The sequence below is a fragment of the Drosophila takahashii genome, chromosome 3R (genome assembly GCF_030179915.1).
Source record: "Drosophila takahashii strain IR98-3 E-12201 chromosome 3R, DtakHiC1v2, whole genome shotgun sequence".
In the NCBI taxonomy this organism is placed as follows: domain Eukaryota; kingdom Metazoa; phylum Arthropoda; class Insecta; order Diptera; family Drosophilidae; genus Drosophila; species Drosophila takahashii.
This window is the reverse complement of record NC_091681.1, coordinates 20,256,888-20,283,515: the sequence shown is the minus strand read 5'-3', so window position 1 is coordinate 20,283,515 and position 26,628 is coordinate 20,256,888. Positions and strand designations below refer to the sequence as shown.

At 41.4% G+C, this 26,628-nt stretch overlaps 1 protein-coding gene across 6 annotated transcripts; it reads right to left on the bottom strand.

Moving 5' to 3' along the window:
* Window positions 1-485: 485 nt before the first annotated feature.
* Window positions 486-26,515, bottom strand: Efa6 (Exchange factor for Arf 6). Of its 6 annotated transcripts, none has more exons than XR_011419064.1 (14): window positions 25,826-26,515; window positions 10,904-10,970; window positions 10,782-10,835; window positions 8,818-9,635; window positions 7,010-8,137; window positions 4,877-5,907; window positions 4,429-4,815; window positions 4,198-4,361; window positions 4,039-4,136; window positions 3,705-3,980; window positions 3,507-3,644; window positions 3,222-3,445; window positions 1,503-1,617; window positions 486-1,427 (listed from the first exon to the last, which is right to left on the bottom strand). XR_011419064.1 is itself a non-coding variant. In XM_017151957.3 (14 exons), exons 1-13 carry the CDS (start codon window positions 25,961-25,963, stop codon window positions 1,918-1,920), a joined length of 4,590 nt encoding a protein of 1,529 aa, XP_017007446.2. In that variant the 5' UTR covers window positions 25,964-26,515; the 3' UTR covers window positions 1,773-1,871; window positions 1,903-1,917. The 6 variants fall into 6 exon arrangements, 4 of the variants coding, with proteins under 4 accessions (XP_017007446.2, XP_070072986.1, XP_017007451.2 ...); XR_011419065.1 differs by having other exon boundaries at window positions 486-1,422; XM_017151957.3 differs by lacking the exons at window positions 486-1,427; window positions 1,503-1,617 and adding exons at window positions 1,773-1,871; window positions 1,903-1,984.
* Between the last annotated feature and the right edge of the window lie 113 nt (window positions 26,516-26,628).

Sequence of the window (26,628 nt, the reverse complement as noted above, 5' to 3'; positions counted from 1 at the left end):
CGTAATTGTTTGGTTGCTCACATGAGCATTCATATATACTATATATAGTTCATATATATATGTGTATATGCATAGTATAACGGCTTTCCTAAGTTTACTCAAAGCTTATCAGTTAGTAATAAATGTTCACATAAAAATCACCGTCTCCACGTTCGTCATCTTGTTTCCCTTCTCGCCATTTGTTTGCAAGTTTTCTTAAATGAATGCTCGTGTGAATTGTTATCGAAAGGGAGGGTATTGCTTTAAAAACTAAGTGATGCCCTCGTAAGCCAGTTAAAATGTTTGACTAAATAAATATACAATATGCATACATTTAGGCGCTTGGTTTGCAGGCAAAGCAACTTTGCTTTCACTTTTCAGTTAGTTTGTATTTTCGAATTTATTGCCGTTTCAGTAGAATTGTTAAAAATTAATATAAACAATGTTATATAATCTGCATTTACATAATTACACAATACAATAATTATAATATATTCAAAAATATATGATGTATTTAAATTTATTGATTCCTCCTTCTCTCATTCTATCAGTAATCGATATCAATTTCATATTCTAGCTACATGGACATGTCGCGTAATCAACCGATAAGTGTTTAAATAAATATATTAATCCGTACATAATATTAGAGTAAGTGTACCTACACAGATAATGTGATAATGTATCGCAAAAGACCAAAAACAAGTCGTACATGGTATGGTAGTAATTGCTTAGGTTTAATGCTAATGCTCTTGTCCTCGTTCTCATTGTGTTATTATTGTTACGGCCGATGTTCTCCATCTTCTAGTTGCGTAGAGATATTGTTCAATAATTTATAATTTATTTTTATCATTTATAATGATAGCATAGGTAATGATGTAAGTATTGTTTATCAACTCTTGTAATAATAAGTCTATGTGTATAAGCAGTATTCATTCTCGCTCCTAAACAGCCGTCCAGCAGAATCTTTGGCGAAGCAAATGTGAACGGCAATCCAAAATTCAAATTCGAATCGAATATATCGCGTAGCTTTAAATCAGGTGAAACCGATTTCGAGTACCCTCTTTCGGATAAGTAGATTTATACTTAAGAATTCGAGATAGTGCCGATATATTCTGATGAACGACCTTCAAACGTAAAACTTTCCCTCGTTAATAATCGTGTTGGTAGTCGGTAGTCTAATTATCTCAAATGATCTCCCCTTTTGGCCCTTGACGGGGGTCTCAAGTAATTGAAAGTGCACAAATTCCGAATTTCTTCTGTGGCAGACACGGCACAGCCGCAACGCTTGGGTGTAAGTGGGTGGGTGGTGGAGTAAGTGGTGACGTAAGTGGTGCTGAGTATGCGAGTGGGTGAGTGTTTCTGTGGATCTGATCTGATCTGTATTCCCGGCGCAGGGCAGCGTGGCATTTCGGAGTATTCTATTCAAATTCATTCAATCGCCTGCTTCTCTGGTGGGGAGAGAAAAGATAAGTTACTTGCTTAGCTCGAATCGCTGGCAATTTCAATCTGGACTTGGCACTTACCGATGGCCGGAATTGGCGGGGATTGTGGTGAAGGTGTGTGTGTTGGTATGCGAGTTTTGAAATGATCGAAATCAAGAGCGAAACAAAACGTAATTATTTCTTTTTCTTCTCTTTTCTGCAAGTGTAGAACGGTAAGCGAGGTTAGCAATCGTGATTGGAAACAAAAAAACGGGGTGTCAGATGGTGGATATTCGTTTGGGTTCGCACTAAGCCAAGCTAGACACTGAGAAGTTAACAATTAACATTGAGATTTGGCCTCGGCCTGCTCACATTTATAAGACAGGCGGTCAGTACGGGTCGGGGCATTTACAAGGAGCACCTCTTGGAGTGGATCACTAGCCTCTGGAGTGGTGCTTCGTGTGCTGTGGCTGTCTGACTGATGCTGATGCTAAATCTTGGCAAGAGACTAAGTTGGTTAATGGCTTTTCGAATGGATCAAGTGCCGCCAGAGGGGGCTACAGCAGCAGAAGACATCGAACCATCTGTAAGATTGAAGAATTCTTCCATTTGGGTTTTGCTTTTCACTTGTGGATCGAAGTAACGTAGCGTTTGAACGGGTAAAACGGAATGGCAACGGGCAACGAGCAACGGCAACTGCTTTGGGTTCACCTAGGGATCGGGGTCACCAAATGTCGTCGGGGGGTTAGCATGAGTCGTATATATGGTACATCGGTGCAACCACCAGCAATTAGTGTAGGTGTAGTGTGTATAGGATGGCTTAATTGATTCTGATTCTACTTAAAATTGTATCTCTATCGGCTGGATGTGTGCGGGTTTGTAAAACGTGTACAATGCTATTTTCCGTTTGTGATTATGTTGTTTGCATGTATATTTAGAATGCCTCTAGCTTAGGTTTGCTACTAATGAACCACATTTGTGTTTTCTACAGTTCTTCGTTCAATTTCGTTTCTAAACATCATTTTCTTTTTGTATAATATATATATAACGCCAAAACTTTGGATTACTACAAGTGCTACAAAAAACGGGCTTCTATAGTTAACTCTAACTAGTTCTTGACCTTCAATCCTTTCAAACTGTTTTCTAAATTCCTAATTATCGATTACGAATTGTTCATTGAGTTTTCACAGCATGTTGTGTGGTTGTGGTTGCATCCAAAACAAAACCATTATTCACATAAGAACTAATTACATTAGGGGTCTCTGTCTCCTCGTGGTTTTAATTGCCTACGCGCAACACTTAAGTCTGGATTCAGTTATTGTTTTATACGTATCGTAGTTAAAACTAGTCAAAATTAAAGCTTGTACTTGTGGGGATGTGGCAATATGAGGCGGGCGAAATGCAAAACGAAAGGAACGCACACGAAATATATTTACACAATTAAACAAACGGATTAGGGGAGAACAGTGGTAACAGCACAGTAATGCCAGCAACACAACAGAACACCGCAGCAAACGGAGTCCCAGAATAGCTTGCGCCAACCCACATTGGACGACACTGAGATCCTGGGCGCGAAACTGCGGAACGAACAACACAACAGTAAGGAAATAATCTCGGGGAAAGCTCAACACAAAATAACAACGAAAGCGGAAGGAACAGAACATATAGCTAAAGACATGAACAGAATATAACGAATGGATCGGAGCGATCGCTTAAACCACACAAGCTGAGAAAACTCCCATTACGCGTCAGCCAATGTCCTGCTGCACATGGCCGGAGGACGAGGAGCTGCTGCCGCTGGGGCGTTGCTGCTGACTGTACCTGTTCGTTGGCTGTTGCTGCTGCTCCTTCGGCTGATCCTTCTGGTTAATACTTTGCGGCGTGGGTTGTGGCGTGCAGGCAGTGGTGCCACTGCCCACTGGGAATGTGTCGGCCTCCTCCTCGTGCGCCGCCGGAGTCGGCTGAAGGGCCTGCAACTCCAGCTGCTGCTGGTCTGACAGCATCTTGGCGCTCAGGATGCTCACATAGGTGCGGTAGCGCCTCAGCTGTAAAACAAAAAGTTGCTTAATTTATATTCAGTTTGAAAAGGCTTGAGTTTAAGCTTACTTCGTACTGCAGGTAGCTCTCCTTCTCCTTGTAGTTCTGCAGAGCCAAACCTTTGCTGGGAATCGGACCCTTCTTGTGCTCGTTGAGCTCCTGATCCAACTGGGCCAGCTGCACCTCGTGCGAATCTAACTGCTCCTTCTGTAAGACAATAATAACATTAACAAGGAATCGTAGATTAAACTATCTTTCTGTACTCACCAGCAACAGCTTGGACTGTTTGCTGGGCAAGAGCGGACGCTGGAACCGCTTCTGGCTGCCCACGCCGCCCTCGAGCGGAGGCGCTGATATAGCCGCGCACACGTAGTTGATCGTCTCAACCCACGACTGCAGCTCCTTGGAGTCGCTGGTCTGGAACAGATACTCGGCCTGGTCGGCCGTCTGCAGGCGGAACACATGTTGCTTCTTGGTGTAATCGTTGGCCTTGGTGGCCAGTGCGTGATGTATGCGTATTGCATTGTGCAGATTGTCGGACATCTGTGTATAGAGTTGGTAGTTATTAGATGTTCTAACTTTAAAAGTGAATTTTACTCACTTGACTTTTGCGAAAACCGTGCTCATCCTTATGCAAATACAGCACAAGATCACGCAGCGTGCAGTAGAACATTTTCCAGGAGCGCTTGCCAAAGGGAGCTGCAACAAAGGATATTGATAAATATATATATATTCATTACAGCTAAATTTTGTATCTCACTTTTCTTAAAGCTGCTGTCGTAGCAGCATTTACGCATCACATAGCCTTTTTTGTACTCCACTGCAGTGGCCAGTTCCGGGGGATCGAGGAAGGGATTCTGTCCCACATTCCCCAGGGCACTATTGTTGGCTCTTTGCTGCTGCAGATCACCAGCCTCTTCATCTCTGGAATAATTAATCAAGTATAATATGAGTATAAAAAGAGATTAAATGCATTTTATATTCCACTTACAGTGCCCACTCCAGCGGCTTGGTTTTAATGGCCTGGTATAGCGACTTGAGCACATCCTTGGGAAAGTTCTCGCCATCGTTGAGATCTGCCAGGTTGTCGACGAACTCCGCACAGCTCATCTTGCGATTCATGTTCTGGCCATGGAGGTCCGTATTCAGCAGCATTATGGCACAGGTCAGCGTGTGCACGGCGTCCTGCGAGTTGAAGGTGCCGGGATTGCAGTCGAGAAAGCGCTTGGAAAAATGCACCAGCACTCGCTCGCGTTCCTGCGTTTCGCCGGACAATGAGAACTGCTGCAGGAACTCACGCAACGCTTGGTCCAGTGACTTTTTCTCGAAGGTAAAATGCTTGAGATACTCATCGGCCACCGCTCGACTGAAGTCATTGCTATAAGTGGGAAAAAATATATAGTTTAGTAATTGTTTGCAATTAGTTGCACATTTCTCACTTTTTGCTGAGGTGTCGCGACACATCACTCTTCTTGAAACCGTCGAGGGAGTACAGTCTTTTGGCCAGCCGAATGGCCGAGGGCATGTCCACAGCCTTGGGGGAGTAGTGATACGAGTGGAGGGACTCCACATCGCTGCCATCGTCTGAAACGGGCGGCGAGGCGTCCCGCACTCCAATGGCCATCGTGCCCAGCGGTTCCTCCGTCAGCGTGACCACATCCTCTTCGGAGCGGCCGTTGGCGTTGCCATTGCCGCCGCTGCTGCTGTTGCTGTCCAGTCCACGCACTTGGATGACCACCTTGTGCTCGGACTGCTCCCGATCCCGATCACGATCGCGATCCCTCTCCCGTTCCCTGTCCCTCTGCTGTTGCTGCTGGGCGCGCAACTGCTGCTTGAGCTGCTGGCGCTGCTGGGCGGCTGCGTCCGAGACGAGAATGGTAGAGTCCGAGTCACTGGGATCGCTAAGTACCATGCCGCCTAGAATATCGCGAGAGCTTAATAAGTTATCGTCGTCTTGGTAGTCGGGACTAGATATATTCGAAATGGCCTCTGAGACGCTCTGATCGTTGTTGCCACCACCACCACCACCAGCACCACCGATGCCTCCGCCTGGGCAGCTCAGCAGACCAGGAATACCGCTGGGCGGATGCCGCTGCTGCTGCTGCTGTTGTTGCTGAGCGGCGGCCATGGGACCATTGCTGCTGCTGCCCAGGCCCAGGGCGCCCTTGGAGCCCGACGAGGACATCACCGACGAGGAAACCGACGTGGGCGAGGCCGGACTGCCCACAGCCGATTGCTGGGGCGACGAACTAATGGAACTTGAATGTGAATTTGAATGCGATTGCTGACCGTAGAGTTGCTGCTGCTGCTGCTGTTGCTGCTGTAGCTGCTGCTGATGTTGCTGCTGGAGTTGCTGTTGTTGCTGCTGGAATTGCTGCTCTTGCTGTTGCTGCTGTCGCTGAAGGGCCGCCAATTGGTGCGGCTGGAGTGGCGCATTATAGGTCCACACGATCCGATCGCGATCCGATGCCTAGGATTTGCAACAAACCAGAGATTAGTGATATGGAAATAACAAGGATTAATCGATATTATATGCTCTATGGTTTTTTAGTCAGATCTCGAATTTCCATTTGCCGTTGCCCAATCTCTCTGAGGAGTCCTAAACAATTTTCCGAGTGCTGGAAGCGTTCGGTGTCTGTGTCAGAAACTTGGGTGTTATGCATTTGGTTCGTGTGTTGTGTGTCTTTGCGTTTTGGACAAGCGTTTGGTGTCGAGAGGTTCTCATCTTCTACATACAAAACTTTTCCAAGCGCAGGCAAGAAATCAAAAGTGGCAAAATCGAAACGAAATCAAAATCAAAAGTCACATTAATCAGCATGCCAACTATGCAAATGGCAACCTTTTTGCATAAAATATAGTTTAATTTGCTGCTGCAGTTCATCGTTCTCGTTGATGTTGCAGCCGTGATTGTTGCAGTTGCAGTTGCAGATGTTGCTGGTTCGCTGGTGTTGCTGTTGCAGTTATTGTTGTCGCTGGCGCTGCTTCTGCTGCTACTGCTGCTGCGGTTGTCGTTCTGCTCACCCTCGTTGTTGTTCGAGGCCGCTGACGAGTTGTTTACAATTACAGTGGCCATCGACTAGAAAGCTCACGGGGGACAAGAAATTGCGCATATCAAATCGATTCGAGAAGAGTCAAAGTAGGAAACAGAGAAACGAGAGAACGAAAGAAGAAAGAAATACGAAACAAGAGAGTAAGATAGACAGAGAGTTGTTTAGTAGTAAGTAATTAAGTTAAGTTAAGTTAAGTTAAGTAGGAAAGTTCAAAGTAACAAGTGAGCAAGAAAAACAGTGGGTTTGGGTATAGGTAAAGGTCTAGGGATGATATGAATGGCTTATAGAACAATGCATTGGCTAACACACACGCAAACACATAGGTATATACTATATAGACAACAGACTACAGAAACCAGTTAACGAAAACCGTACTCTACAAAAGCACTTGTAACTCATCAACTACGAGTGTCGAGTGTTTTCTGGGGAAGATCTGGCGGAAGGAAAATTCGACTGTTCGCTGTCTATCCGGTGGACTATCCTGCATGGGAGTGGAAGTGCCTAAGCCCGGCGACGCCTCACCTGCGAGTCCTCCGAGTCCTGACGCGTGTCCAGCAGCGTGTTCAGCGAGCTATTCACATCCTCATCGATATCGATGGGTATCACGGCGGCGATGCCCTCGCGCTGGATCTGCTGCAGATGGTCCTCGGACTTGCTGGTGCGGAAACCAGCGGCATCGCACTTACGCACCACATGCCCATTGTGCCGGCGCACCACCACCGCTCCAGCGCCACCGCCGCTGCTCGATTCCGGGACAAGGGAACTGGGCTCCGGGCTGGTGGGCACCGAGTTGGCCGTCTCCTTGTCGATCAGCGGCGTCGACAGCGAGATCGGTGAGGTTGGCACTGAGAAGGAGGTCTCGTCCAGGCCCAAACCGGCCGCCTCGCTCTTCACGGTGGTGGACGATGAACCCGATCCCGAGCGTCCGGCGCAGTCGACGGCATCTCGATTTCGCTGCTGCTGGCGGGTGGCAGTCCTTTGCTTAAGCGCCCTTAATCTCTGCTTCGCCGAACCGGAACCCAGCGAATTGGTCGAGTAATCCTCGTCGCCGGCATCGTTCTCCTCGTCGTCGTAGGCATCATCATCATCATCCTCGTCGTCGTCCACCAAACACTGCCTATCGCTGTCGTCCTCGTCTCCGCGGCCCAGGCCACTCTGGTAGGTCTCGATATTGGTGATGTCGTAGTGCGTCTGATCCTCCTCGCGCTCCTCCTCCACCTCCTCCTCCTGCTCCTCCAGCTCGTCCTCGTTTTGGTAGTACTCGTAGCGTTGCTGACGGAAGCGATGCTGCTGTTGCCGCTGTCGCTGCTGCTTATTGTCCTCTTCCAGGACGTATTCGCCCTCCTCGTCCGGCTCCAGCTCCTCGCACATCAGCAGCGTGTCGTTGGTCAGCGAATCCTTGCGGTTGTAGCTGTTGTTGATGCTGTCCCGCTGCTGCTGCTGCTGTTGATGAGGTTGCTGTTGCTGCTGCTGTTGCTGTTGTTTCCGCAGCAACTTTGCCTCGCGCTTCACCGAATCCGAGCTGGTGTTGGTGGGCGAGTCCACCGAGGAGGAGGAAGTGGGCGAGGATTCACCGGAGGCACGGGGTGCTAAAGCACCATTAATCCGCGCGTTTACCAGGCGACTGGGCGAATCCCGGAGGCTGTCCACCTGCAAAAAAAAAGAATTTGTATTATTGGTTTTAATCAGGGACCGTAATCATTATAAGGAAAAAATAATAATCTCCATTTAATGATTATTTTGGAAGGGAAAAAAATATCGCTGAAAAATAATGTTATTATTTTGCTTAAACATATCACTCAAAGTGCTATTGCAGCCGTTCTGTACGGAATTTTACAAAGTTTTAAATTTGTGCTTGTAGGTAGAACAACGGAGCATATATCCAGTTAATAAAAGAAGGTGATTTCTTTGATTTTAAAACGCGCTTTTTAGATTACAAGAGAAATGCATAAATACAAAAAGTTGTATCAACCTTAGGACTTTGTCATTAATATATTAGTAAAACGACTTAACAAGATGTTATGAACTATTCCACTTAGATCCAACTCGGTTTATACAAAAATATATTTTTTCTTAACTGGATATATGCTCCGTGGTTTTACCTACAAGAGCACATTTAAATCTTTGTAAAATTCCGCGTAGGACGGCTGCGATCTAACTTTGAGTGATATTTCTAAGCAAAATGATATCGCTCACAAAATAATCATTATTTCTGAGCGCTATTTTTTCGCTTGCAAAATAATCATTAAATGGAGATTTTTATTTTTTACTCAAAAAAAATTATCATTATTTTCGGTCTCTGGTTTTAATTGATTTTAGAAGTCTCTTACCTTCTTGGTCTGCGCGGGCAGAGGATTGCTGGTCTGCGGTGTCCGGGACAGATTGAGAATCAAATCACCGGTCATCATATAAGCCTCAAAGCGTGGCGCCTTCGCCGGCTGCGGTGGCGCCGAGTTCGGTTCCGGCTCCCGATCCCGCTCCTGCTCCCTGTCCGTGAAGCGCTGCCGGGTCACCGGACTGCCGCTGTAGCTGTTCGAGTGCTGCAGCGACTGGGGAGGCAGCTGGGCGGCGTGTCCGTTCCCGTTGCCGTTCGACGCCTTCGTCGGGATCTGCGAGGGGCGTGGCCGCTTATTCTGCGGCGAATGGAGAACGGGCACGGGCTTGGGTACGGCACATTTGGTCAGCGCCTGTGGAATGCGTGAGGGGCGAAAGGTGGGCGAGGTGGCCTCCCCACCACCACCACCATTACCACCCGCACTGCCGGTGGGTGACGCGAGTCCCACTATGCCCGTGGTCGAGGTGGTGATGCTCGTCTCCACCACCTTGATCTTGGTGGAGCTGGCCGAGGAGTTCCGACTGTGGGTGTGCGTGTGCGTGGCGGTGGTCGTGGTCGTGGTGGATCCACTCGCCAGCAGCGGCGACGAATTCTGGCGCAGCGAGGGCAAGTGCGTGGGCGACTTGTACGAACGCAGTCCGCTTTGAGAGGGCGCGGTCGCCGCCCCCTTGCCGCCGGCGTTTGGCCGGTGATTCGGCGAGGAGTTGGTGCTGTTGCTGTGGTAGTCGTAGATGTTCGGCGACTCAATGTCCACATAGTGCGGACTCTGCGTGTTGGCCAGCTGCTCTTTGATCCGCGCCTTGAGCTTGGGATCTGGGGAGAGAAAATTGTATTATTTTATCTTTTAAATTATGTGTTTCTAAGATGCAAACCAATTAAATGTAATTTTGGTCAGTTTAAAAATGTTCTAAAACCAATAATAATGAAAAAAATGTATATGAAAACATTCATAATGCATTTGTATTATTTTATAAATCCAAAGAAATATTCAAATATAATATTCTTTTTATATTTAATGTTATTAAATTCCTAGTTTAAAAAATTCAAAAATATAATACGTAGATATTTTAGATTACCTACTAATTTTGGTAAATCATATTTACATCCATTTACATTAAAAAAAAACAAGAGAGAACGCTATAGTCGGGTGCCCCGACTATCAGATACCCGTTACTCAGCTAAAGGGAGTGCGAAGGAGATGGAGAAAAACTTTGATCCGCCGTAACTTTTTAACGAATGGTCCGATTTAAAAAATTTCTTCTACATTTCGATAGGTATTGATAAACACAATAAAACTGCATTTTTACTTTTCCAAAATATTGAAATTTTTAAAATCGTATATAAGCGATTGTGGGCGTTAGAGGGGGCGTGGTACCCTTTTGAAACAAACTTGCGCTGCGTAGGAACTCCTAGAATCTGCATGCAAAATGTCAATCTTCTAGCTTTTATAGTTTCCGAGATCTCAGCGTTCATACAGACAGACAGACGGACAGACAGTCAGACGGACAGACGGACATGGCTAGATCGACTCGGCTAGTGATCCCGATCAAGAATATATATAGTTTATAGGGTCGGAAACGCTTCCTTCTACCTGTTACATACTTTTGCACGAATCTAATATACCCTTTTACTCTACGAGTAACGGGTATAAAAATCCTGGACATTGGCAAAGCGGTTTAGTTCAGTTCAGTTCGGTTTTCAATTCTGTTTTAAAAAATGAAAACTCAAATATAATATTCTTTTTCTAGGTAATATTATACAATTCCTAGTTTAGAAAATGCAATAATATTATACCTACAAACATTGGTAAATCATATTTACATACATTAAAAAAAAACTAAAAAATCCTAGACATTGACAGAGCGGTTCGGTTCGGTTCAGTTTGGTTTGGTTTGGTTCAGTTCGGTTTGGTTCGAAACCAGTTTGCATCCTTGAAGATTGATATACATTTCCACCTACCTCGCTTCAGCTCCAAGGTCACCAGCTGTTCCGACAGGCGCAGGCATTTGAGAACTGTTTAAGAAAATATGTTTTCGTTAATTATTAACAGCTTTCTCCCACCATAATCCATGGACACTCACCTTCCTTCGTTGTGTAGCGATGGACATCCGTACCGTTGACTTTGAGGATGACATCCCCGGCCTCAACCTGCAACGGGAAAAAAAAAAGAAGAAGGCACATTTAGCAGGCAAATCACTGGCAGCAATGCCCCTCGATTATATTGACAACGCAAAGCCTATTGATTTTCCTTCGGCTCGAGTTGGCTTTGTTATTATTATTCGCATGTTAGGCATAGCCAAACCCCGCCTGTCGGCACTTGTAAACTATTTTTAATTTTCTTCTCGATGGGCCTTCGCTGGGAAGCGCGTGGAAATGCGGAAAGTGCGGAAAGTGCGGAGGGAAAACAGCATGAAATCACAACGTGGGACGACATTGGCGCCTTATTTACTTGCTGACGTACGACGGACGAGCACAAGAGCTTTTCGGTTTTCGGTGTCCGTATCCGGGGTTGAGTGGTACGTGGAACCTTCACCTCCTCCGGATGGCACTCATAGATTATTCAATAAATATTCTATGCTACGTCTAGCTAGGCGTAGATTTTTGGATACGCGACACGCGCCTTGGGATTCATGGAAAATGCACAAGAAGCACAAATTACCTTTATACTATTATTGCATAATTAGTTCCAGGGGCTTCCTGACTTCGGCCGGGCTTTTATTATTAATGCACAGGATGGTCTATACAATATATGTTGAAGGAAGTTGGTGGTGCGTGTGTGCTTCCTTCGGAGACACTTGACGCGAATTGCGGCGGGAGGCAATTAAAACTAAAAGTCGCACTAATTTATGCTCTCACTTTATCGCTGGGGGAGCCACGATTTCTGTGTCTGCACGAGAGAGGTCTGCATGTGGCCAAGAGAGCGAGAAATGGGGGGATAACTAGGCTAAGAGAGAGCGGAAAAGAGAACTTTGCAGCCAGAGAGAGAGAGTGGGTGCCCCATACTACTGCCGCTTTTGCCGCGGGCGGCAATGCAATTCAATTAAAACTGTGTTTAAATTAATTGTGCCAACCCAAAAATGTCGACAAGCGAAGGAGTTACATAACATTCAAGCCACCCGGGCCATCCAATCCACCCCCTGGTGCAATTTCTAGGCGAGAAAGAAAAGAAAGTCAAACCCGTAATGCAAATTTGATGTTTTCCCCGTGGCAGCATCTGCATAACACGACAAAGGAACTCCACTCTCGGCCACTTGGGAAACGTGTTCGCCTCTTTTGATAACAAGCCGCGATTAATGGCCCACAGCGCCGAGGAAGCTCTTGCAGATTCGATTAGGCACTTTAAAACCGCCAGCAGCAGGTGCATACAAACATACGGGGAGGCCCATCAAAGAAATTGCCTTAGCATTTCACTTTCACGCTCCGGAGGGGAGCAGCGAACGATAGCAACAAGATACGATTACAGTGGGACCCCTGTAACCTAAACTATGTCTGGAGAAACTCTAATTAGTTATTTGCACAAATACATTGGTATTTGATAAGCATGGTCACTTTAAAAATAAGTTTGTAATTGGTCACACTTTTGACACAGTAGTCTTTATATTTTTAAAGAACTGCAGCTATTAGGGAAACCTATTTAAATATGTATATCCCACAAGCTTTAAAGAAAATCCCATATTAAATATAAAAAATATATATATTTTATTTTATTACTTTACATACTAAAGATACAAATATTCTTCTTAAGCAGGCTCCCCTGTATACTGAGATAGTGGGCCCCCCGGGGCCAAAGTTGCTGAGTCGGGCAGGCAGTCAAGCTAGTCAAGCAACCCAACAACCAGCAGGCTGCACAGTTAAAAGTTAAATCAATCAGTTACACTCGGCTGCCGCTCTGTCCCCTATTTTTACCCCTGGACCCCCACCCCCTCCCTGACTTGCATTTAACCCCTCTTCTTCTGCACCACTGGCTGCTCAAATTGAAATTGGTTCGAATTGATTTGTTTTCACATCCAACGACACCAATGACAATCGAGGAGAGCCTCTCCTGCATTTCTTACGACCCATCCAATTCTATTCGTATTTGGTCTGGTCGGAAGTCGTCTTGTTTGCTATCCGCAATGTCATGCCCCTATTCCGAAAGGAAAACAAAGTCAACTGGGCGTTGAGATGCCACAAGACCACAAGAGGATAAGCTGCACTTTGGGGGAGAGAAAAGAAAGCATCTCAGAGATGGTTCTGCAATGATATAAAAGTTATAGGGGATGGCTTAAATTGGATTATTTTTTCATGTGCATAAAGTTAGCAATGCAACTTTTGAAAAGGCAAATTTTTTTCTATCGACAATTTGCCGTTATTTATCCGTAAATTATTCGTGAAAGAAAAAAATTTGCCGCTCAATTATTTTTAAAATTATGAGATGTTCTGCTAAGTTGATATCAACTTAGCAGAACACCCCCACTAAAGTGCAAAATTTCCAAAATCTTTTTTAATGGGAATTTGCCGTTATTTATCCGTAAATGATTCGCGAAAGAAAAAATTTTGTTGCTCTTGCAAAATTTTTTCTTTCGCGAATCATTTACGGATAAATAACGGCAAATTGCCATTAGAAAAGATTTTGGAAATTTTGAACTTTAGTGGCGGTGTTCTGCTAAGTTGATATCAACTTAGCAGAACATCTCATAATTTTAAAAATAATTGAGCGGCAAATTTTTTTCTTTCACGAATAATTTACGGATAAATAACGGCAAATTGTCGATAGAAAAAAATTTGCCTTTTCAAAAGTTGCATTGCTAACTTTATGCACATTATTTTTTCATTCATGGTTTTCGCATTTACAACGTAAACGAATGCCAAAAACTGATAATTATCTGTTTGCAAGGAAATACATTCTATTCGATTTCTGTATCTTGGGAACCCAAGTTCAATATTTCTAACTTTAAAAGTATGTAACTGGAAAAAGAGTTCACAGAACCCCCTGGTTCCTCCTGGCAATGGAATCCCATGTTTACTCTACAACAAGTGTTTACGGGAATTACCTTCAGGGAATCCGTGCACGACACTAATGCAAATAAAGAACAGCTTATCAGGAAATTCCTAATTCCCAATAATCGCTTGTGGACGCATAAAGGCTGATAAAGCCAGTACCAGATGCAGATACTATTTAGCAGTCACGTCACATTCGGCTTTCAATTACCGAGTACTTGAAGTCTCAAATTAATGCCAAGTGAACAATGGACGTTTTTTTTTTCGGGGGTCTCCTTGTGTATGTTTTGATTTTGGTTCAATGACGGTTTATTGACACGAACTAAACCAATATCAATTAACAATAGCAACAACAACAGCACGCCCACTTGGCTGTGTGGTTGTGTGGGGGTAAACAAGGCAATTGATTGATTGTATTAGCGACTACGACGACCTAGTCACGGTTCCGTGCACTACCTTCACCGTTATACTTTATACGATATACGAATATACGGATGGATGGTCGGTCGTCTGTTGCCGCAGAGTCGTTGACAGACTGCAGTAATGGGAAAACCCACTAACCTCTTTTTCGCCGGAGCCCAGAAAATCAATGTTGGGGCAGGCGGCAGTCAGTCGTCCGCTTTCCACGTGGGCGTCACAAATGACGCACTCAACGGAAAAAATGTTGAGACCCGTAGCGCAAAAGCCGTAGTGTTGATAGACCCACAAGTGGCGAGGTGAGACACTTGGGACCTCTATAGCTATCCATACCTATGGCTCATTCAATTCAACGCCTGTTATTGGACTAATGATTTTGCCACTTCTTGGTCTATTTGCATTCTACACGGCTTCGCTGGCTTTGTTTACCCGTTCTGGCTTTCAGCACGGCACTTAGTGGTATAGGGTTTACACTACACATCAATCACACCCCCTTATTATGGGTGAAACGGAAAAATACGGGAGGCAAGTGGAAAGTTGGCAATTTCACTAATTTGAGCTTCTACTTTTACAATAGAAAATAAAGGAAAGGGAAATTTATAACCCATATTTTTAGATCCCATTAGACCCCAAGAGTATTTAATTCCCTCACCGGCAATTAACGACTTTCAGTTATGGCGCAAAGGGTTCCATTTCTGGCTCAATGCGGCGATATCTCTTATCATGTCTAACTAATAAACATGTGCTTAGCCCGCGGACAATAACAGATCAAATAAAATATAAATAAGAGCACACAAGCCAATACTCCCCCCTCATATCATCATATAGCCCCATGCTCGGTTGCTGTTTTATTTATTTTGACGACCTTGCAGGCACATTCATTGTGGATTTCCTTTCATATTTGCACCAAATAACAAGAGGGGGAGCAACAAATTAGCATGAATTGGTTTATTTCATTATCATGCTCCGGTGGGTGTTGTGTAATCGCGGGAATCGGAAGTCGGTGAATGGTCTGAATGGCGATGGCGATGCGATGCGATGCGATGCGATGCGATAGGATGGAGATGTTATCGCTACGCCGCTTAGCTAAATAATTCCGGGGCTGGGAACCCAACGACCCATTATGTTAATAAAGTGCGAACTTGCACAGAACTATGCCAATGGCTCAACTTGAGATTGTAGATTGAGTGATTCACGCCCTGTCACCACAGATACATACGTTTATATGGCCAAGCTAAACCTTTTTCGATGCGCTCTGTCCGGATTCTGGGGCAGGTTGTTTGCTTAATTTCTAACTGGCTAATTAAAAAGCTTGCCTTTATAACGGACACAGATTTCGCTGAATTTTTGCCCTTTATCTTATATTTTGTGGGGCAAAGTTTAGTAATTGTATCGTAAGAAATTTTGTATGTTGTACATTTTAGTTGCTTTATAAAGTTTGCATGCTGTTTAACAGTTTGTTAATGGGGTACATTTTTTTATTAATATAATAATAATATACTTAAAGACAAATAGTTTTTAATATATTATATTTTTTAAGAAATAACCAATATTTGTGTGTAGCTTTATTCTCTTTAAATTCAACTTGCACTCGCTTCGTCTTGACTTTCAAGGCTGAGTATCGATTGCGTCACGAGCTATTTTTTCGCAAGCTTAAACAAATGTTTAGCCGCTTTATTACCCTCTATTATTTTATGTTTTCTGCATTGTAAATATCCGAAAAATGTGCGCACTTTCCATGCCGGAAAATCGGAATGGACGGGATGTTTGTGTGAGTGTCTGTGGAACCGTGGAATTTACGGACGATGTGTGAGTGCGGCTCGTGCGCGATTTGCATTTGTGCAAAACGCATAAAAATGAAACTGCAACAAGAACGAAAAGTAGAGACACAAACAACAAATGTTTTTCAAACAAAAAGTTTTTGTATGTGTGTGTTTTATTGGACTTTTGGCTACACTGAAGGAAACTTTTAAAATTAAGTCTCTCACGAAAAACAATGTAAATAATATATAAGTAATAATAATAATAATATATAAGTAAATTATCATAGAGGATCACATCGGATAAATATGATATTTTTCAGATAAAAGTTAATTTATCCATTTCGATTTTAATTTTAATTTTATAACCTTTTCCTTGAGTATTTCCCCTCATATATTTATAATTTTTACGCAGTGTGCCTAGGTTTATTTTTGTTATTGATTTGTATTCGCCTTGGTAAAACTGCAAAAGTGGGCCAGAAAGTCGCAAAAAAGGGAGGATAAATACCCAACTTGATGAAGGGGGGTTAGGTGAAGGGGGGTTAGGTGAAGCAAGCCGGCTAATTGAGCATTCCAAACAAAAAAGGGGAAGGAAACAATGGGGCGAGGTGAGATGAGATAGGATGATGGGGCAAGAAGTGCTGCCACTCCATTTGCAGGCAGACAGCCGCCAAGTGGCAGCACCGTCGGATTCCGACTCGGATGCACTGCACCCGCCCAAAATGGCTGCTGCCCCTGTGTGTGCTGCATTTGTTGCATCTTTGGCAATGCTTGGACGCACACACGAACGAGCGAGTGGCAAGAGGCAAATAAATGAGTGAGCCAGCCAGCGAGCACAAAAACAACGCCAAATATAAATGCTCGAGATTTAGCGCAAAGTTTACTGCTACCGCTCGCCGCTAAGCTTTCTACAACACTTTTTGCATGCCTGAATCTGAATCTGAGTCAGCCAGTACGAAAGAGGTGGCCAAATGGCTAGATTATAGCCAAATATGGATAGTTTCAAGAGTAGGAAAAAGGAATCTTTATCCTTAAAATTTTTTTTTATTTTTAAGAAAGTGTTTATATGTTAAACTAAAGAATAGTTTAAATATTTTTAAAAATATTTAGAATGTTTTAAATTATATATCAAATAAAAAATGATAAAGGTACATTTTCTATGAAATATTTTCCATTTTATTTTAAAGTTATGAGTCATAACTTATGACTAATACCCAAAAATCAACAATCTACAGCTGTACCTGTGCGTAATTTAATGCTGCAATATTTAAAATGACGAATATTGTTTAAAATAATAATGCGTTTTTGAATGATGCATCAACAAATGAATAGTCATGCATCTCGAGTTCACTGATCTTCAGTTAACATTAAAATTTTGGTAAATAAGTTGGTACTTGTTTCGATAACTTTAAATTAATTTTATTTTTGAAGGTTAGATCTCGAGTTAATCTCAGTTATTGGCACATTAATACCGTGATTCCATATTTTATTTGGCATCTCTGGAACGTTGGCTAGCTGAGTGCCTTATGCACTTATTGTTCTTATTATTTCTTTGACTGTTGTAGCTGCTGCTGCTGTGCTACTGCTGTTCGCTGTGCCGTGGCGTGCAACGAACCGCAGCGGCGGAGCGCACACAGAGTACTCACTCGCACACCTCAGGCCTCCTCCTCCTCGTCATCCTCTTGGAGTATCCACTCCATTTCCACCTCCAAGCAGCGGGAGAAGGTACCACCCCCGAAGCTCAACCTCAAGAAAAGCCGGGTCGAATGGAACTGAACTGAGCCCGGTTAAATTTAGTTGGGCTGGGCCTCCTGCCGTCCATCGAGCAGAAAGCAAAAGGCAGCAAGAAAACCAACTTAATAAACGCGTGCGCAATTTTCCTACTTTTGTAATTCAATTAAAGCGAGTTTATTCTACTTTTTTGCACTTTTGACTCCGAACGGGAGGGGAAAAATATATGGACAGAAAGGGCCAAATTCGTAGATGATCTTTTTAAATGCCCTATTACAATAAACACATCACATATTTCATCACAATAATATTTTCTTTTAATCAAGTAATTCATACTTTCTGCAAAATTAACTATAAACAAGAAAGGCAGATTTTATTTGAGACATTATAATATTATCTAGTATCGAATAAGATATATATTCAAGAGATATTATATTTATATGATGTATTTTTAGTTACAAAGTGATTCTATTTGACACATTTTCTGCAAACTTCGGATGAAACCGAAACTACCCTCTGAAAGGGCATTAAAAGCAGAAGTTAAAGCGGTATCCCAATCTCTTGACATTTACTTCTATCTCGCAATTGTAATCGAGTGAATGCTTGTTGTTGGATTGTGCTTTTCAGAGCTTGAAGTTGGCCGACCTGCTCGACTTTGTGCTGTTATTGTTGTGGACTTCTTGAACGTGTCAATTGTCATTAGCCACAATTTGAGAGGAGAAGGAGAAAAAGCGATGATCGGGATCGTAACAGCAAACATGCCCATTCCATTCCATTCCAAAGGGGGAAAATCAATAAATAGCTAAGAGCCAAGAGCTTCTTTTAGTTTTTTTTCTCTTTTCTGTCTTTTTTGTTGTCTGCGACTTGTCGGTGGCAATTAATTTGTTGCTAGCAGCGGGCGGAGCCGCACAAAAACAACAACTACAATGGGAACAATGACAACAAAAGCGGCAACAGCAAAAAGTCGTTTGTCATTTCCAGTTAACGAGTAATTAAGCATAACGTTAGAATTTTGCAACAACGCCAGTGAGAACAAAAGAACCTACAAATTTCGCAGGAGGAGCAAATGACAGCGGAAAAAAAATTCTGTCGAGGCATACATACATATCTGATGTTTAAAAGGCTTTTTTTTGCCTGTTTCCTATTTTTTGTTTGCCCTAAAAAATGCGAATATTAAATTCTTTTCCTCCAAATGCTGGGAAAAAATAATTTTAAAAGGCGCGGAGAGAGCAAATTACTTGGCACCCCAGAAGATTAATGACTAAACAAATATAAATAATTTCCGAAAACATCAACAACGAAGTTGTTTTTTTAATTGCTCATTTTTGCTTGGCGTGGGTATTTAAACACAAGAATTCCTTGTCCTTTTTCTTCTAGTGATATAGTAGCTACAGTGAAGGCTCCAAAATCGCCAGTTAAAAAACATTTTATTATAATGCCAAAAAAAAATCCCTATAAAGCGTTTGTATTTTCTAAAGTCACTCTGAATTGAAATAGAATTAAAAGTGAGTACTTTGCTCAACTTGCGCAATTAATGCACAATTTGCCACTCAGTCACTTCGAAACGCACAGACATTTTTTTTGTTGTCGCGCGAGTATGAAGTATACTTGATATTTCAAGTTGGAGAAGTAGGGAAATAAACAAACGCGAAGCAAATGGATGGGCAAACAACAACAAACAGAGAGCAACTGCAGCGAACTGAGGAGAAGAAAAGAAAAGAAGGGAGAAGATATGGAAGTGGAAATGGAAAATGGAAAAGCGAAGGCGACAAGAGACAACCCAGTCGGAAGTTTGGGAGTGGTCGGTTTCCGGAATGCATCCGGCTCGCATCTTTGTCCACAGTAAAAATGCGATACAATGTTGGACAGCATCCAGAATGCATTCTAGATGCAACCCAAGTCATCACTCCCCTAAAGGTTCTTTTGGAAGGCAAAATGGGAGCGATCCGTGCAATCGTAGCTTCTCGTACGTCGCAGCCGAACCCTTGCCGAAACCCGAACGCTTGCCGATCGTTCGTTTTTTTTTTCAATCGGTGCAATTATAGCATCCATCGGAATGCATCCGGAGTGCATCCATTGGAAAGGAAAATATGAAATAATAAACTTTGAAACGGTACTTTTGAAAAAAACAAATGAGGAGAACAAAAGAGACATTGCAAGAACGCGCGCGGTTTTTCGTTTCTTATGCATTTCTTGTCACTTGCTTTTTGGAATTTGACAAGTTAAGTGTAATTGATGTTTCGGTTAAACCAATTTTAATCGTTTTATTTGTTTATAGTTCTTGAAAAACAAACCATTGTGCTTTTTTGTGCCAAGTAAGTATAGTGCGGTGATAAGTGGAAAAAATAAATATAAAAAATAATAATTCTTAACGAGGTTAAATAGCCATAACCAAATAAAAGTGTATTTAATTTTTTTAACCAAACAAAAATAATTGGGTGTGTGTTTAATAAACAGAGTGCTTTTAAAATAATTCTTATTCAGCCACTGCATCGCGTTGTTTAAGGATTTTACCTATGCACAGTGTTTGTACATACAGTGAACCCCACGCATAGTCGGACACCCATTTTTTTTCTATCATGAAACTGCTCTAAAATCATAAAAAAAAAAGAAACACAATTTTTTTGGCTCCTTTTTCAATTTTAGTGTTATTAATAGCCACCATATTTAAAACACACGTGTAAAAAATCAATTAAAATCAATTATGAGTTGTGTTTTAAATATGGAGGTTTTTTGTTTTTGTTAAAATATTTAGAGCTGTCAGCGGCAGGCTTAAATTATTTTATATGTTATTAATAAATAACATTTTAATGTTTAAATAAAGCAGATTTATGATAGAAAAAAACGGGTGTCCGATTATGCGTGGGGTTCACTGTACCTGCAGTGTGCCGAATAAGAATTTTTCACAACATTGTACTAACTAATTATTGTTTTTATTCTTTGCATGACCTCATGGACGGATTTTTGACAACGCACACTGGGCCAGCCGATCAGATTTTTGGCCAAAAATACGTTTTTCTTTTTTAAGAAAATGACCAAATTGAGTTTGGATTACGTTTTATAATACATTAAACTAATTTATGCCAAAGTTTCAAAGAATTCGGGCAAGTAGGTTTCTTTTACCATATTTTCAAAGTGGAAAATTCATCAAATATTGATGGAAATGAAAAAAAATCTTGAAGTTAAAGACGCTGATGTAGCTGTTCGACTCTTCACAAAACTTGTAGATGTGATTACTTTCAACCAATAAAAAATATAATATGGGTCGTATGTCTTACTTGTTTCCTAAAACAAATGTATTTGTTGATTCTTACGGTTTTTTTTTAGCAAATGAGTACTTTGCTTTTCAAGTGCCTTTGAGTGCCATCCACAAATTAGTTTATTTCTTCAAAAAAAAATTCGTTGATCAATTTACTAAAAGCGTAGCCCACCGACTCGATGCGGTTTTGCGTTAGTTTTCGGTAATTTAAGTTTTAATTGAAGGCTTAACTCGAAGTCAAGCTATTTTGAAGAGCTTAGCTAAGAGAGCCCAAAAGTATGCCGTACTTTTTTTCTTTAGGTTTTAGTGAACATTTTGCGCGAAAAAAATTGATTTTAGTGTGACTAACATCTAAAATCTACTTTTTACGTACACTAATCGATTATGGTATTTTCGAAATCTATATCTATCTATTTAATCAGGACTATGCAAATAAAAATGTAGCATACTTTTGTGATGACTTCAAAATATGTCAAATTAACATTAAACAATTTAAAAAACAATTTTTTTAAAACCATTTTTTTTAATAATTTGATTATATAAAACTTAAGAAATAACAAGAAAAAAAAAATAGAAAATTTTTTTAAATCGATTGTTTGATAAACGTTGATGTGGGAGTCTCCGAAAGTTGCAGTTTTAAACGGTTCATAAATCTTTAACGACATAATATTTTTTAGTGATGTTAATTTTTTTTAGTTTGTTTTATCTCATACTTTATTGTTTTCGAAAATGGAAGAAGTGCGTCTTCTAGTTATTTTTTTAAAAATAAAAAACCGAAAAGTACGCAAAATTTTCCGACTTTGGAAAATAAAATTTAAAAAACATATAAAATTCCAAGAAATTTTACTTTTAGTTCGTTGAAAAGTTCAATCTTTTAAGAAAAAAACGCAAAAAACTGCATCCTTCTAACTGTCCTAGGAAAGAAATTACAGATTTTTGGCCAAAAAATTAACTTTCTGGCCCAGTGTGCAACGGAAGAACAACAGCATCAACAACTGTAAGTATTAAATTTAATTTTAGTTTTTGTGTAACAAAAGTGCCGTTTTTGTTTCAATTGTAGGCAAAAGGAAGGGTTCTCCACATTTGCTGCGTTGAACGAAGCTCTGTACGGTAAGTGTTAAAAATTGTTGATGTTAATTTGGCAATTTCGTCTAACAAAATTTTAAAACACTATATTTTGCAGAATCCCAGAAGAGGGAAGGGTATAGGCAGGAGGACTTTGTTAAAGACCTGCGAACAGCCTTTACTCGGCAAAAAAACCGGGTGTATAAGGAGTCTACACGCAGAAAGGCGACGACCAGTGCAGACAAAGGACCGGACAAGGACAACGAGATGGAAGACGATACTGAGGATGATGGGAAAGCAGTAGCAGTGTAATTGTATTCATTTTTTTTATTAATTAATTTAAATTACAAAATAAAATTAAATAAAGAAATGTGAAATTTAAAAAAATCAAGTAGACCAATTTTTTTCACTCGTGAAAGCCGCATTTTAAAGCACTCCAAAAGATGCGATCCAGAACGCATCTTTTGGAATGCATCCAGAAGCACATCAAAGATGCGATCCAGAACGCATCTTTTGGAACGCATCCAAAAGCATTCCAAAAGATGCGTTCTGGATCGCATCTTTTGGAAGGGAAAAATGGAAACCAATCCCGAACGTTTCCCGAAGTTGAAACCCATGGCCGATGCATGAAAAGGGAGCGCTCCAGGAGCGCTCCAGGAGCGCTTCATCGGATAGCACCCATTTTGTCCCGCTTTGCTGTAAAAAGGAAGCGAGAAGTTCATCGATCGGGCATGCATGCATCGGTGCTTTGGATGCTATCCATCATCCCTTCTGGATGCGTTCCACTTCCGACTGGGAACCGACGACAGCGTGGACAAACACATGTACATACAATTGGTACACACCCAGTTGAGAGTGTGTGTATGTTTGTGCATTCATTGAAAAATAAAATTGTACCGCAACCAGAATGACGGCATATAAAAAGTAAAATTAATTGCACTCGAGGGGCCGACGTGTTTGTTACTCATTAAGGTCTTCAAGTTAAGAGGGAGGGTTTTTAGTGCAACATAGTATTAAAGATTATACACTTTATACTTTAAAACTAAGTGTATTTTGTATTATTTTGAAATGTATTTATGAGTCGAAATAATGGAAATTTATTTCTATAAACCTTCCTTTTTTTAACAAAATAAAAACCAATATATTTCCTATAACCAACTGAACCCACTGGGGATTGTCATGAAAATGATTACAACTAGGAAAAAACAAGGCAATAATTATTATAATTAAGAACTGCTTAGCAACTGAGCATAGTAATTTCCGAACCAATCTAAGGAGTGTGTTATTATAATCTTTTTTGGATACGCAAAGTGCCAAGCGACACTTTCACACCCACTTTATAAGGAGTGCGCGACAGATAGATAGATAGAAGACAAGTCAAACAACCACAAAACAAGCCGGGCAACAAAAATAACAACAAGTTGTAAGCGAAAGCGATAAGAAATTGAAAAAGTGCGTGCCGCTGCATCTATATATACAATATATAGCTATATCTGTGTGTCCATGTCAGTTCGTTGCCTGAAGACAATTACCCCGGTGCATTTGTGTTGCTTTTCGTCATACCTGGCTTGTGTGGAATTACTTAATAATTTCCACAATTTAAAATTCCCAACGCGTTTTTTGCACTCTGCTTTCACGCATTTCGTTTATTGTTTTTTTTTTTTGTTTGTTCGAGACCAAGTTTTTGGTGATCGGGTGCATAAATTTAAAAAAAAAACCAAAGCCGGAGAATTCTGTTTGGTTTTTCGTGTAAATCGTTTATTGTTGCCACGTCCGATAATTACAAAGTAAGTCTGAGTCTGTCTGTTTGCCTGTGTATCTGAGTATGAGTAAGTTTATTTTTAAAATGTTGTCTTTGCATGGCTTTTTATAGCGCTGCATTTGCATTTTGTCGATTCGTTAACTTTGCGTTGCACTTCTTTCGAATTAGAGTTGCACGGGGAAATTGATAATAATTGAAATGGGCCCCACGTAAATTCCAAGTCCATTCTTATCCAATATCCGCTGGGTGCATTCAGCCAAGTATTTTATTCCAAGAAATCCGAGTTGCTAATAGGCTACGAAATAGTACTATTTTTCATGAAATGTTTACTGAAATTTATTGAGATAAGATAAAATGATGACCTATCTAGTGCGGATAAGGATATTTCATTAGAATCTTAACCATAACTTTTGTTATTTGACTTGTGGGAGAAAAAGTTGTTATATCACAAGAATTCCCGCCATCATTAGGTCGGTAATTCCATTAAATTGACAATAAATTGATCTCTACACGGGCAAAAACAATTGAATAGACAACATATTGGCATTTCATTTAAAAATATTTGCCTTACTTTGTTCCCTGTATTTACTTGCTTTTGTTTTCTTTTGCACTCGGCTCTAAACATTCGAGATGCGATGACAGTAAATAGTAAATAAAAGCAAAACAAGCCAGAAAATTGATACAGTGTCTTTTGTGTGCTGCCCCCCCCTGCCCACAGACACCCCCCTCCCGTCAATTAAAGCAACGATGACATCACGGGCGGCAAACAATGATGACACGCCAACGGAGGACTCTCGTTTCGCTTATTTTTTGCCGCTGTGCAAATTGAAATGCTTTCACATACGCCAGACAGCCATGGTCATCACCATAAAAAAAAGTGGAAAAGTGGAAAATATTCTTATCCAGAGACGAGGGGCGGGTCGCTTTGCATACGGGCCAACTTCTGAAACTCAAACAACCATCTGACACACAAAAACTACTCTTATCTATGTACGTATGCACTTTCAGTTAGATAAAACGCTATGAATAATTGTATCGCCCGTTGGGAAGCTTAGACTTTGACGATTCAAATATTTTAGAATTTTTGAATCAAAATGTATTAGAATTTTTCGAGTTATAAGATCTGTTTTGGGTGAAAAGGTCAGAACAGGGAAAAAACAAATATAATTTCTTGGCATTTAACTATTTCACTAGAGCAGTAATAAAAAATATGCAAAAAAAAACGATTCCAAGAAAAATGCGTCCAGGGGAATCTTAATTAGAAACTTGTTTTGTTTCTAGGGAAATTGTAAGTTTAAAATTAGGAGAATTTTATTTTATTTAAGAGTTATTTTATTAAGAGTTGCATTTGATAATATTAGTATTTAAACATTATTTTGAACACGCCTGTATCAAGAGAAAATAGGGAGAATATAAACTAGAAACTTGTATCTAGAAACAACCAAGATTGTAAGTTAAAAACCAGTAAGATTTATGTTTAAGTTATCTTAAGAGTTGTTTTTAATGATATTCACATTTAAACAAAAATCCTTCACCCGCACTACTATTATTTTGAACACGCCTGTATTTACAGAAAATAAGGAGAATCTAAGCTAGAAACTTATATTTCTAGGGAAATTGTAATTTCAAAACTAGTAGGATTTTATGTAATCTTGAGAGTTGTTTTTAGTGTTATCCATATTTAAACAAAAATCCTTCGTTATGATAACACTCCCTACTGCTATTTTGAACACTCCAGATTTAATTGAAAATAAAACAGCAGGGTTATACACAATTCCTAGAAAGTCTCAAGGCCTTTCCGCTGTCTTCTTTGGGGAGGCTCTACTGTAGACGAAAATGTGACAGTGCCAAAAGTGAGGCCAACAGGGAGCTGTTGCTGTTTGCTGTTTTCATTGCCCGGTGGTTGATGAAGTCATAGATGGGCGGGGGTCACCGGTGGGTGAGTGGGTGGGTGGGTGTTTGTCCCAGACGGGAATGGAATGACAAACACACAAAGGACACACAGTATGTATGTGTATGTTTCACTTACCGCTCCGCAATCGGCTGCCGGCGAATTCTCGACGATGTCGTAGATGACATGTGGCGGTCCGGTCGTTCCGAGCAGCGAAAACCCGAAACCGGAATGCTGCTCGCTGCGGCGCAGCACCACTTTCAGTTCCTCGCTCATTTTGGACTGGCCTCTGCTTCTTCTCCTCGTCCTGCTGCCGACGATCGGTTTCCTTTCCTTTGTTTTTCTGCTTCTTCTTTTCTTTGACCCCGGGGCGTAGTTAATCCTCCACCGCGACACGGGCACTTTTCTTAGTTGCTTTAATTAATTCTCGTTTTGGGCTTGGCCAACTTCATTTGCACTCGGACTGAGACACTCTCATTATTTCCACTCCTCCACAACTACACACATGCACACACTCACACACACGCACGCACGCACGGATGACGACGACGACTCAAAAAAAACCCGCAGCTCCTCGGCGAATTTGTTTAAACATTACAAACATTATTGCATCTGCTGCTCGTTGTGGCTTTCTTCTTTTCACGCAATTTTTCGTTCCGTTCCACGCAAACTTGTTTAGCGCTCCCTGCTTCTTCTCGCTTCGCTTCTCTCTGTCGCTTTGTCCGACGTTTCTCCGCCGCTTTGCGGTTCGCGGGGGGATTTTAACCGCACATTTTGGGGCCGAAAGTGGATGCCAGCTATCGCATTGTACTGTAAATTGTAAATTAACTTAGGGATGTCATGTCGACAATATATCAAAATACCAATATATCGATATTTTGCGAAAAAATAAATATTTTTATCGTGATATTTTTATCAGTTATCATCGGTCGCAGATAAAG